We start from the raw sequence: 14,240 nt of genomic DNA, 5'->3' as shown, positions 1-14,240 counted from the left end.
TGCTCTCTTAAATGCCAACCCATGGCACATTATTCAAAAGAAAAGGAACCAGAGGGCCGGTAGTAATCCCCCTTACAAATCTGTAAAGCAAATATTGGCTAGTCACTTCACACCTTTTGCGACCATGGCTGCCTTCACGTTACCTCTAAAGCTTGTTACCAGGTTTGCCAATCTACTTTTGAAGATCCACCATGTACATATTCATATCTATTTTTCGAACTGCTCGTTATTCTGTTCTAAACATCTGGCTTTACAGATGCTCTACAAATATTCTGAATGAGTGCATTTGAGGTTTTAAGACTAGATGAAAACATATTTGATTTATTTCTGCATATTTATAATCAGAAAGAAATGTGAACATATATAGCTTAATGTGTTGGTCAAGTTTTGGCTGTCTTAATCTAATTTTTGAGTACTATCAAATAACTTTTCCAACAGCTCTGGCCATTTTAAAATGCAGAAATACGTTTATAGAGATGCCTGAGATCAGTGACATGACACATTTATTCGTTCCAAACTGTGAAAATGTCTGCCCTCACTGCATCTACTTTTTATGTTGCAGGGGTCCAGGAGGCGGTAGGCCATGGCCAAATCCGAACAATGCCAACTCGGTAAGACCATTTCAAATATTGAGCTTTAGATCCAATGTTGCTGAAACCATTACAAAGCCATTACAAAGACACACATTGCTTGTGTACTAACACACCTTATTATATCAGCTTTGTTTCCAGTATGATACCATCCAGTTTATTCGTTTTGAACAATACCCATTTATATTGCTTTCTCTACAAACTCTGTCCTCTTTTCACTTAAATAATTGTGATTGGAATTGCTCAACATGCTTGCATTTATGAGATCTACTTTGGATGAAAGGGAAGTACGAATACACTGAGGCACAACTTATTGCATGAACCTCCATGTGCTAGTTTAATGATTATATGGGAGGTGGTGCAGAGTTGCCCATATTGATGTATATATGTTTAGATGTTTTCCTGATGCAAAGCAGTCCCTGTAGTGCATAGGCTATCCTAGTCTAGTTTTAGACAAGTTGTTAGTAGTCTGTCAAGTTCATGAACTTTCATTTTCTGAAGGATGGACCAAATAGATGCATTTCACCTCAGATTACTAACTTTCTTTGAATATTTTTTCATTAATGAAGAATAGCTAGTTCAAAGTTTAGGCCCTTTGTTATAAGCAAGTTGAAATATAGTTACAAATGGCCATTTTCAAAATTTGAAGTGAAGTACTTGCAATTTTCAGATTATGAGAATATATGGGTTGATTTTTGAGGATTATTCTACATAAAACATAAGCTCCCTGTGGTCCAAGAGTTACATTTAAGATTGGCGTACTCAAGATATGTAATCAATTATGTTTTATAAAAGACTGTAACCTAAACTCGTCCTACTTAAGAATAATTATATCAAAATACCAAATATTAACAAGAAAATTGGAGAGTGCTGTATTTTTACATTAGCCATTTGGAACTCATAAACCTTCATATTTTAGTGTCTGCAAGTGTGGATTCATTGGTTATTTTTTTGACAGTCCAAAATAAACGATTACCTTGACATCCTTGCTCTCACTGAGACATGGTTTAAGGCCAGCCCGTCTCTGCTTTTGATACTCTACTCCCTGAGGGCTACAAGATCTTCTCCAACCCCAGGCCCTCCCGGCCTGGTGGTGGTGTGGCTCTGGTCTTCCCTGAGTGGATTCCTGCCTCCAACATCCCCATTCAAACCTACTCATCCTTTGAAAGCTTAGCCTGCAGGCTTTCTGTCTCCGCTACCTCCTCGTTTACTCTCGCTACCATCAACAGGCCCCCTGGTCCGACCACCCTCATCCTCTCAGAATGGGCTGACCTGTCATCCCCTCTTCTTGCCTCCACCCTCAAAGTTATCTTCCTTGGTGGCTTTAACATCTATCTCCACTCTCCAGATGTTGCTATTCTCTTTTGCGACCTTTGACACTCCTTCCCTCACTATCCTTCCCTTCAGCCCAACCCACTCTGCCAGACACACCTTGGATGCTCTCATCTCAACAGACATCCCTCTCTCCAAACCTCTTACTACCCCTCTCTCCTGGTCTGACCACTCTCTCCTCTCTTCCCACCTTGATCTCCCCTGTCCCCTGAGGATGCCTTCACCTGCACTGCCATTCTCCTTCCTTGTCATTCGACTGATGAATCGTGTCTCAGTTGCTGCATTTGCCTTTCCTCCCCCCCACTCCCCCATCATTTAACTTACCCTCTAACTCTTTTCTAGCTAACCTCCATCTCTCTATCTCTAACACCCTGGGCATCCTTGCCCCCGTCATGAGGCTTTGCATGAAGGCTGCCTCTAAATACAACTCTTGGTATGACTCAGACTTGGCAACTTTGAAACCCAAGTGCAAAGCTGCAGAGCAGAAGTGGCAGGCATCATAGCTCATCCTCTGACAAACTGGCCTGTCGCCTGCTACACAGGCAATATCGTCTCGCCATCTGCTCCAAGAAGAGGGCTCATGTCCAAGTCTGCATCTCTAGAGCCACCAATAACATGGCTGAACGCTTTAAAATCTGCAAGGAACTTGCCAGTCCTACTGCAGTCTCCACCTCTCCTCCTCCCTCCCAGGCCCTCTGCTCTGCACTTGGCCACCCATTTCTCCTCCAAATGTCTGTGCATCCTGTCCTCTCTGTCATCCGCGCCATAATTCTCTTGCTTCCCCTGGATCCTCTACCCCCCATACTCTCCTCCTCCCCTCCCATTGCGCCAGATGAGATCTCTAGAGTTGTCCGCTCTGTGAAAGTCTCCTCTAAACAAGAGCTACCCTGCTTCTTCAGAACCATCAAGGACAACATCGCCTCTCTCGCCAACCCTTGGATGAACTCTGGATCCACTCATTTGCCACTAGCTCCTTCCCACAACCCCTTAAGCACGGTCTTGTGTGCCTTCTCCTAAAAAGGCTGTCTACTGACCCTTCTTGCCCGGCTAACTATCGACTTATCTCCTATCTTTCTTGGACAAACTCATGGAGAAGCTGGTCATCCCCCAACTGACCATCCACATCCAGAGGCACGGAAACTGCTCTCCTGAACACCCGTTAGGACCTACTCTCTAATCTGCACTCTAACACTCCCTCTGTTCTGATACTCCTTGATCTTCTGCCTTTGACACACTCAACCACTCCATCCTCATAACCTGTCTTCATGATATCCTTGGCATCGCGGATGGGGCACTAGTGTGGATTACGCCTTTCCTTTCAAACAGATCATCTCAAGTGCAAATGGGTCCTTTTCTCTCCTCCATCTCACTCTCTAACTGGGGCGTCCCTCAGGCTCTATCCTATCGCCATGGCTCTTCAACATCTATCTGGCCCCTCTGGATCCCCTGATCTCTTTATTTCCAGTCGTATACAGACACACAGCTCTCTTTCAAGTTGATCTACCGCCTCTGCCTCCTCCCTCATTCAGGCTTGGTGCTCTGCCAATGATCTCTGCCTTAATGCCAGTAAGACCCTACTCATGGTGACGCCTGCTCCCTTTTTCTCCCCGCTCTTAGGCCTGACTCCTTGGGCCTTCTCCCCTCACCCACTTGTTAGGCAAAAAACATTGGGATCATCTTTGATGCCTCTCTTTCTGTCCACACATCACAAACCTTGCCAAGAAGTCCAACTTTCAGCTACACCTCCTCATGGGCATTCTAACTTTGCTCACCGCCCCCCAGAAGCTCAACGTCTCCAGAGCCCTGGTTCTCTCTAGCCTGGACTACTGCAACAGCCTCTTTCTCAATCTGCCTCTTTCCTCCCTTCTCCCCTTCAACTAATCTAGAATAGGACGGTGAGACTTATCCTTGGCCTCAAGCCCAGGGTCCGCATCTCTCCAGCCCTAAAACCTCTCCACTATCTCCAGGTGACAGCAAGGATCAAATTCAAGAACCTTTGCATCAGCTACAAGTCTGTCCGGGGCCTGGGACCTCCCTACATCCATCCATCCCTCCCAAAATACCTCCTGGCCAGAGTCCTTCGGTCCTCTGGCTCCAACTCTCTGCAGGTCAGACGTTTCTCCAAGCAGAGAGTGGGAGGTAGATTCCTTTCCTCTGCTGCTTGCTCCCTCTGGAACGGCCTCCCTGGCCCCTCAGACTTGAGCCGGATCTTCTTAAGTTCTGGAAACTTCTCAAGACTTTACTTTTCTCCTCTTCCTTCCCTCTCCGACCCCCCCCACCCCTGTGCTAACTCTCCCTCTGTTGCTGTGACTGGGGCCTGGTCCTTTCAGAGTCATACAGGGACCAGACCACCCCCTACAATTCCCCCAGCATCCCTTGCAGCACTTGCCTTTGGCCTCCCTTACCTGGACTAGCCCAACCTGGTCCCCCCTGTCCACCGCACTCATCCTCCCCCCGCCCCACTTCCCCTTGCACTTCCTGCCTTGGTCCGCCCAGCACATGCCTGCCCCCACCCTTGGGGCACCCCACTCCAGCACTTCTTTCTCTTCCCCCTTTCCACCCATCACTTACAACCTTGTCATGCACTTGCATGGTAGGATTGTCACAAGGCCAATATAACTGTTTTGTTGTTCTACTTTTGTGGTTCCCATGTTCCCCCGCCACCCCCACCCTTCTTGTCTTGTGGCACCTGGAATCACTTGTGTATAGGTGCCATACAAATATCCAATAAACAAATAAATAAAAGGTGGGAAGAGCTTCTGATTTTGCTGCAAGACCTACAGGTAAGGAGTCATTTTCTGATTGTAAGTCCGCCTGAACCCCTGTGCGGTTTGGAGGTGGTAGATTTGATTTTGGCAGGCCAAGATTGAAGGGCCGGCATAGTTAAGGCAGGTGTTTCTCCGGAGAATGAGGGGGAAAATTAATTTGGGTAGATAATGGTGGGGAGTAATGACCACTATCCTGAAGTGCCCATTCTTCTCAGGTGCAAATTGCAGACAAGCTGCTTTGCTTGAACTGATGGCTATCTGGATTGCAGCATGCGCGTTTCCCGTATTGCAAGGGAGAGACATGGAGGGGACAGGAGCAGCAGCCTGGCGATAAGAAGTGGGTCGGAGGTGGGTTTTTCTGGGGGGGGGGGGCGGTAGAGGACAGGGACAGGGTGGGGGGTGGCAGGATCACAGGAGGAAAGGAGCGGGACCTAGCAGGGGATGTGTGTGAAGCTTTGTCCCCCGCATGGGGGACTGGTATTGGGACAAGGGGACAACAGGTGAAGGATGTACAAAATTACAGTCATAGTGGTGGAATGGAACTTAATTCCCTGCAGCACAAAAAACGTACACAGGAAAACAGGTCTCCGCAAAAGTGGCCTGCTGGGAATTTTCATGGAAACCCACTAATCCAATCTGGGCATCAGTGGTTATTTTTGAGCCAAGGGTTATTGACAAACCTTTCACCTTGATCCTGGGGTTTGTTTGCTTTTGGCAGGTTAACATATTATTTTTCTTTAGAAATGGCTAATATTGCATGTTTTAAACAATATTTATTATTGTACAACTCCTGAACAAAATCGTGATATAACATGAGAGGAAAAGGACGGTGTGGCTCAGCATACAAGAGGAAAGAAAACACAGTTCATCATACATATATTGTTTACATAGTGGATCAGTTGTCGCATCATAAGTCGCCCAACTCATTCATGCATTTCATAGGAGCAAGAAGGTTTTCCATTGGCATGGTATTATAGAACGGTTCACCTCTAAATTGATATACATAATGAACGGTTCCCAAACTGTATTATAGTTAATCAATCGGTCAAAGTGCTGATGTGATCTTCTCCATAGCAGATAAATGCCATAGCCTAGACCACCACATATGTAAAATGGGGGCCTCTGTCGATTCCCAGTTGTATCCTATGGCAACCCACGCAGTGATCAACATCAGGTTGGCCAGCTTTGCATGTGTTGCTCCCAAAGTAAATTCCCCCTGTTCATCTACATTGCCTAGAAGAACTAGTAAGGGGCCTAATGGTAGGTGAATGCCGACTACCGTGTAGATAAGCGCAGATGAAAAAGGCTTAATTTCAGGGCACTGCCACCTGATATGCACAATGGATCCGACCTATCGGCATCCCATACAGCAATGGGAAGACGAATCGGATACATCCTATGTAGTCTGTCAGAGCTCTGATACCATTGATATAATATTCTCCACAACAGAAGTGTATATCAGAATGTGGATGCTCTTTTCCATATATGCTCTCAGGGTGCCTGGGTAATTGTACAACAAAGTTCTTCCTCCCATCGTTGCATATGAGTGAAGAATTCTTCAGTGTCGCCTTCATTACAAATCTTCTCTGTATTTGAAACGTCACACGTTGAGAGATTAAAAGATACTAATTTCTCAAAAGCTCTACGCCCCTCCCTTCTTAATCTGTCAATAGCATAGTTGTGAGATCTCTCTGCTTCTGTAAAATGAGTGCTATCTGCTAAAATGTGAGTGGAATATTCACCTCCTATAGCTTGTCCAGTGTGCTGAGGCCACTACACCTCCATGTAACAAAAGCATGCCCGTTCAACCCGGGTGTAAAGCCTGGGTATCCAAAAATAGGGCATGTAGGAGAAGGATAGGGGGAAGTGTACATTTTTTTAAACCACTAAATTCCAGTAAGAGATTCGCTTGGCAGCTGTGGCGGCTCGGAAGAAAGAGCCGGGTACCTGGTAGACATTTTAAGGATTCTTTTATCTAAACTATAAGAAAAAGGCCTATCTTTCTCTATCGCTAAAGGTGCTCAACTGTCATTAGCAAGTCCACGAAACATAAATGTCTTCAGTCCAAATCTAGTTCTATCTTACTTCTTATATGAATAACTCTTAATTAGGCCAAGACAGTATCTCTCCTCACCTGGTTTTCTCTTGGTTTCTGGTACTTTTGTTATAGAAATGTCTCTAGTAAAAGAATGTATGTTTCTTAACACAATCTTCCTTGACATCGTCTTGCTATTTCCTTCAGGAGCTCCTGTAGCTCTTCAAAAACACTCTTCTCTGTTGTGGAGATTTGAAACACTGTCTTGCTGTATAAGCGCCTTATAAATGACCAATAAAATAACAAAATGAATTGTCCCCTTTTTAGGATTCTGTTTAGGATAGTTTTTCTTGAGATACTATCTCTCTCTGTTGCATTGTTGGTTGTGTAATCACTCACAGGCTTTAAACTCAACCTTTGTTTGATGTGACTTTATCCAACAAGACTTCCCCTCTTCTGGCTGCTTGTTATTGGATTGCCTTATTTTATCCTGCTCACTTGACACTTTTAACTCGCAACCATGTTTATTTGTATGTATGCCGTGTTTGCTCCACTCTCTCACATGTGGTGCTTTTCCCCTTCCTCCCACAGTATTCTTTTCCTGTCATTTAAATTTCCCAGCCTATGTTTTTAATGGGTCTTTCATTTCCGTTCTCGTTCTTGCTGCAGACCGCTTCTGTAAACGGACGTGGCGACAGGCAGCCGATAACGCTCCTGGTTGCAATGATCTCAGCAACGTTCCCCTGGCTGCTCGCCCACCACAAGATGTTCAAGCTCACGCCACCCCTTGGTACAGGACTACTGTCCCTGCTCTGGTAACTGTTTCTCCGTTGTTTCTCTTGCCAGTCTTCTGGTGTCTCCAGTCAGGTTTCTCCATCTCTTAGAAAGTCGCAGGCTCCGCAGCTTGTCTTTTCCCTGTCTCTCCAAGGCACAATCACGTCAGTGGACTTCCTCAGTGTAACATACTCTCTCTTCCTCTGTAATCCACTCGTCTCAGTTAGGTACCTTCTCTCCTTGAAGAGACATCTGCTTTTCCATTAAAGAACACATTTGCTCCAGAATTGCCTGCAGCCAAGTGTAAGAAGGACATATCATTCTTCATTTCAGGCAGTCCCAGTGAGGTCCCACTTTGCCAGACCCCTAGGTAATGTCTTGCAGAACAGGCTCACCCCCTAGCCTCAAAGTGGGAGACTCCCACTTGCGGATAAGCGACAAATAACCTCAATTGGTCACACAGCCTAGGTAATTCTTGAGCTAGTTCCCCTCCTGTGGTTTCTTTTAGGGCCCCTCTGTGGCGAGGTAAAAGTGGACGCATAGTCTTTCAGTCAAAGGTCCAGTCCTTTCAAAAATAGTCAACTGTTTTTGATAGTCTCACGCTTGTGGTTTGCTGAGCTTCTGTTGTCAACAAAGTTCACCCACTGCTGTGAGACAACAAGAAGCAGACCGACTTACAATCACAGCCATTCAAATGGATTGTGTCCTCCCACGTATTCCTCATCTTATGATATTCGTATCTCGCCAGCTTCGCTGCTTTGGAATTTATTAGATTTTTTCTGGGCACAGGGTGCTGTGCACGAGGTCGAGGCGTCGATGTCCATCGACGGGCTCCATACTGTGTCAACGTCACCATCGGTATAATTCACTTGTGCCGCGCCCATTGGCTTCAGTTCCGTTTTTCCGATTGCTTTGCTCTCGAGTTAACGGCGCACTTCGAATTCTCTTCGTGAAAATGCCGTCTTCTTCTACCCCTTCTACTCCCAAGATGGGGTTAAAAAAATGTGTCGACTGTGGATCTAAAATGTCGATCACTGACCCTCACCGTGTTTTTCTTTGGTGTCTGGGTTCGGACCGGCGACTGTCTCTCTTGTCAGTCGATGACGGAGAAAGCTCTTTGTGAGAGAAAAGGTAAACTGGCGGTGGGGCGGGAAGCTTCCAAGGCCTCTTCGAAGGCCTTGTCAAAAAAACATAGAAAGTCGGGGGAATCGAGGGATTCGGAATGCCGTAAACATTTGAAGAGGCCTGGATCACGTAGTAGATGGAGACGTTCTTCATCTTCTTCTTCAAAGAAGATGAAGAGGAGCCACAGATCTCCCCCCCTCCCCTTCCTCTTACACATCTACCGAATTGATAAGATGTCCGACTAGGTCGGATTCCCCAAGGAAATGGTATGAATTTAGAAAGCAAATGATGAAGGTCTTTGAGAATGCGGCCCGACCCCCTCAAAGAAACCTCGAAAGAGCCAGACCCCGGACGCTCCGTTGGACGACGCAGGAGAGTCAAACTACTGTGGGCATAACCAGTAGTAAGGATGAAGCTCAAAAATCTCGACCCAACGTCAAATCGTCGAAGGTTCCTTGAGAATAGTGTGATTCCCCGACACCGACGAAGAAACATAAGTCGTCAAAGGACTCGACGACTTCCCGCCGACGGCTTCAACACCGAAGCCGAAGGAGGTTTTGGCACCTTCTTTGAAGACGTCCTCAACGTCTTTGAAGACTCCTTCAATTCCCTCGAGGCAAACTCAGACACAGCAAAGGAGGTTTACTCCCTTACCTAAATCAGACTTTAAGTCCATGTCCTCTATCTTTGAAGAGGAGAGTGCTTCAGGGGAAGAAGTTTCTCCTTTTGGGGTGCAGTTTGGTACCAGTTTGGTACCAGAGGGGGGGGGCAGAGGAGGTAATCTATTCAGATACGTCACCAGAGCTAGACTTTACAAGACCTGACCCTGCAGAACATGTAGACTCAGGGTACAGTAGTTTGATGAATAGGGTTGTTGAATACATGGGGTGGGGTAGATCCTCACCCACATTTGATCAGAATGATATGACTGATATACTGGACCAGGGCCCCCATAAGGACCCAGTTCTCCCCTTCCATAGGGTGCTTCAGAGGACAGTGGAAACAAACTGGGAGGCTCCTGAGACTGTTTCTGCAGTTAACAGTAATTATTCTAAGAAGTACAGACCTTCTAGTTGTGACTCTGATTACTTAAAGAGGCATCCCATGCCTGAGAGTCTGGTGATTCAGACAGCAACTTCTGCATGCAAGACAAACAGCCTATCCATCTATCCCCCTGGATAGAGAGGATAAGAAGGTGGATGCTTGGGCCCGTAAGGTCTTTACCTCTGGTAGCATGGCTCTCAAGTCTACAAATGTCACCCGTACCCTGGCCAGCTTCACCCATACCCTGTGGGACTGCATTTCAGCGGCGGCTGATCATATTCCGGAAGGTGAGGAAAGGGAAGGCTTCCTGAAAATTGTCAAAGACGGAAAGGAGGCAATGGAAGAATGTCTCCAGTCTGGACTGGATACTGCTGATAGTATCAGCAGATCCATGGCTGCAAGCACTGTGCTACGCAGATTTGCGTGGTTGAGGAAGTCAGGGTTTGCACCAGATGTGCAGGCCAGACTACTCAACATGCCTTTTGATGGCTTGAGGCTGTTTGGCAGTAAAGCTTATAGAAATGGCAGATCTCAAAAAGCGGCAGCTAAATCTCTTAGCGCCTCTATGCGACAGCCTCAGAAACCTTATTCAGGCTCATCTCCCTGGAGAGATTGTTCTTTTCGGTACTCCTCCTCTTTTGGTAGAGGAAGAGGACAGGCCATACAAAGAGGTAAAAGAAATGTTGCTTGTGGTGGACGAGGAAAAAGTGCAAAAACAGCCTCAGGAACGGCATCTTTGCCGTCAGTCGCTCCTGCAGCCGGTTCTAGTTCACTCTGAGGCCTTATCACACAAAACCCAAGTGGGAGGCAGAATCTCACAGCATCTGAAAGAATGGCAGGGCATTACTTCAGCTGTTTGGGCACTGGAGACAGTAGCTCAAGGTTACTGCCTTCTATTTCTAAAAAGGCCTCAGGATCATCCACCGGGAACCAACTCTGTCAAAATTCCAGATCCGCTCCTTATGCAGGACATTTTAACCCTGCTAGAGAAAGGTGCAGTAGAACATGTGCCTGTAGCGGAGAGGAACAAGGGTTGGTATTCCCCCTACTTTCTCATCCCAATGAAGGATGAAGGATTGAGATCCATCTTGGACTTAAGAAACTTGAACAAGTTCCTCAGGAAGGACAAGTTCAAAATGGTTAACCTTTCTCAGATCCTTCAGGCTGTTTAACTCCAAGACTGGTTGGTATCATTGGACCTACAGGATGCTTACTTTCATGTGCCGATCCATCCCAAGCACAGAAAGTACCTGAGGTTCGCGGTTGGCGGTTCTCACTATCAGTTTCGTGTTCTGCCATTCGGGTTGACCTGCGCCCCTAGGGTTTTCACCAAACTGATGGCACTTGTGGCAGCGAGTCTCAGGAGAGGGGGATTCACGTCTACCCCTACCTGGACGATTGGTTGATCAGAGCGCGTTCTCCCGAACAAGCCCAGGAACATCTCTCAATCACCTGTCAATTCCTTCACAATCTGGGCTTATCCCTCAATTTCAAGAAGTCCTACATGATACCATCCCAAAAGCTCCAGTTTATCGGGACAGTCTTGGATACTTCCTCGGGCAAAGCCTTGCCTCCCGAGGTGAGAGCTCTCCACATTCTGCAGATGGTAACAAAGTTCCAGGATGCCCAGCATCTGCAGGCCTTCGATTTTCTGAGGTTGCTCGGCCTCATGGCATCCTGCATATTTCTGGTGCCACAGGCTCAACTGAGGATTAGATCTCTTCAATGGTCCCTCAGAACTCAGTGGTCCCAATTCTCAGGGAGTATGTCGGATCTTCTGCCAGTCCCGAGCAGAGTTGCTCAGGATCTACTATGGTGGGCTTGCAACGACAACATCCCCAAGGGAGAATCTTTTTGGCAACCATGGCCGGAGATAACAGTAGTGACAGACGCCTCACTCACGGGGTGGGGAGCCCACACCAACGATCTGACAATAAGCGGTCGTTGGTCTCCATTAGAGTCCAAACTACACTTCAACCTATTGGAGCTGAGGGCAATCAGACTAGCACTGAAGGCCTTCCTGCCCTCTGTACAGGGAAGGAATGTCCTGATAATGACGGACAACACAGTGGCCATGTGCTACCTCAACAAGAGAGGAGGCGTAGGATCACTACCAATGTGCAGAGAGGCAATGCAGCTCTGGTTCTGGGCAATAAAAGAAGCAATCTCTCTATCGGCAGTTCACGTAGCCGGAGAGCAGAACAGAGCGGCAGACGTTCTGAGCAGGCAGAGCACAGTCTCCCATGAGTGGGAACTAGCTCAGGAAGTCCTTCTGGAGATCTTCGCCCTTTGGGGAACCCCTCAAGTGGATCTGTTTGCGACCACGGTCAACCGGAAGTGCGAACAGTACTGCTCAAGAGAATTTCCTCCGAGAGGAGCTCAAGATGCGTTCATGGTGGACTGGAAGTTTCCACTTCTGTACGCGTTTCCTCCAGTCCGTATGATCCTTCAGGTAATCAGGAGGCTGAGAAATTTCAGGAAAACCATGATCCTAATTGCCCCGGATTGGGCCAGGAGGACGTGGTATCCGGACCTTCTGGACATGATCATCTACTCTCCAATACGTCTTCCGCAAAGAGAGAATCTTCTCTCCCAAGAGGAAGGTCGAGTTCTCCATCCAGAGGTCAAAACACTCGACCTTCACGCATTGCGGAAATTTCCTCCAAGAGGAGCATTAGGGCACACGTTCCTGGTGGATTGGTCCTTCCCACTACGCGTTTCCTCCAGTCCCCGTTATTCCGCAGGTGGTGCGGAGGTTATGGAGGTTCGGTTCCTGGATGATCCTCATTGCTCCGGCATGGGCCAGGAGAGCGTGGTACCTGGACCTTACATGTCCATCTGCCCTCCACGCCGTCTTCCCTACCGAGACGATCTGCTCTCAAAGGAGGGGGGTCGGGTTCTCCATCCAGAGGTCAAGTCTCTCAGCCTTCATGCTTGGTATCTGAAAGGCTGAGATACAAGTATTGGGATCTTCCGGATGACGTAATGGAGATTTTGCTTTCGGCCAGAAGGCCAGCAACTAAACCCCTGTACCAATGTCGTTGGAATAAATTCAGTATCTGGTGTAGGGATAAGAATGTGGACCCTTTTCAATGTGGCATCCCAATGGTGATTTCTTTCCTATTACATCTAGACAATCTGGGGCTCCAGATTGGGACAATTACAGGATATCTAGCCCCGCTGTCCATTTTTTAAGCGCTCCTTGGAAGAGGTTTCCTACTTCAAAATTCCATTAATCATTGAATTCTTGAAAGGGCTTACTAATGTGTACCCTCCAGTCCCTTTTCGTGTCCCAACTTGGGATTTAAATCTGGTACTGAAGTTTCTAACTTGTATACCTTTTGAGTCTCTGCACTCCTGTCCATTGAGGCTTCTAACATTAAAAACTGTCCTTCTTGTGGCCTTAACATCAGCCCGCAGGGTTAGTGAGTTACAGGCTCTCTCATGCAAACCTCCCTATACTACTTTTTGGTTCTTAAGGTTAAACCGTCTTTCTTACCTAAAGTAGTTTCTGACTTTTACTTGTCACAAAAGATCATATTACCAACATTTTACCCTCCTCCTCATTTGGGCAAAGAAGAAGAGTGATTGCATAGACTGGACCCTAAATGGGCTCTCAGTTTTTACATTTCAAGAATGTCAAAATTGCGTCAGGATGACCAACGTTTTGTAGGTTATACTGCCCATAAATTGGGACTAGTGTGGACAAAACAGACTATATCCAGCTGGATAATTTTGGCTATAATTGAGTGCTACAGATTGGCAGGAAAGGACCCGCCGGATGGGCTTCGAGCCCATTCCACTATGGGGATGGCTACTTCTGCGGCTCTGAAGAGGAGTCCCTGCAGCAGATATTTGTTCAGCTGCAACATGGGCATCAATACATGCCTTCATCAAGCATTATTGCTTAGATGCTTCTTCTTCCAATGAAGGTTTATTTGCCAAAGCGGTACTCCATTCCGTCCATGACAAAAATAATTAGCACTCACACCTCCAAAATTACCACTGCTATCGGAGTCTATCATAAGATGAGGAATACGTGGGAGGACACAATCAATTCGAAGAACAAGTTACTTACCAACTGTAACGTTCTTTCGACTGGATGTTCCTACCACGTATTCCTCATCGCCCCTCCCATCCTTTCCCGCAGTACAGTTTACGTTTGTTACACTTCTCTCACACGAAGGGTCTTTCAGTCATGAGGCACGCCTGGGAGTTCCTCGAATATTTCCTCGAAAAAACAGAACTGAAGCCAACGGGTGCGGCACGAGCTACTTATACTGATGGTGATGTCGACACGGTATGGAGCCCTTCCAGGGACATCAACGCCGCGTCCTCGTGATTTTTTTTCCGAAGCAGCAAAGCTGCCGGATATGAATATCATAAGATGAGGAATACGTGGGAGGAACATCCAGTCGAAATAACGTTACAGTTGGTATGTAACTTGTTCTTCTCCAGCACGAGGTCTGGCATGGATTCACATGCTCTTGAATATTCCCCTTCATCAGGCTGGTAATCCTCAGTAAAGAAAAATCAGTTTCAGTTTTGTTTCTGAACTGTCTTTCTACTAGT

General features: G+C 46.8%; 1 protein-coding gene across 11 annotated transcripts in view; it reads left to right on the top strand.

Annotated features, from left to right (window-relative positions):
* SSBP2 (single stranded DNA binding protein 2) overlaps nucleotides 1–14,240 on the top strand; it is a 1,952,970-nt gene that overhangs the window by 1,545,179 nt on the left and 393,551 nt on the right. For all 11 annotated transcript variants that reach the window (XM_069627566.1, XM_069627564.1, XM_069627563.1 and 8 more), the window contains one exon: nucleotides 563–611. In XM_069627566.1, the coding sequence (XP_069483667.1) occupies nucleotides 563–611 (49 nt within the window). The remainder of the gene's footprint in view (nucleotides 1–562; nucleotides 612–14,240) is intronic.

The sequence above is a fragment of the Ambystoma mexicanum genome, chromosome 6p, assembly GCF_040938575.1.
Source record: "Ambystoma mexicanum isolate Mex_15411 chromosome 6p, UKY_AmexF1_1, whole genome shotgun sequence".
Lineage (NCBI taxonomy): Eukaryota > Metazoa > Chordata > Amphibia > Caudata > Ambystomatidae > Ambystoma > Ambystoma mexicanum.
The sequence above is the reverse complement of the archived record's forward strand: the minus strand, read 5'-3'. Positions and strand labels throughout refer to the sequence as shown.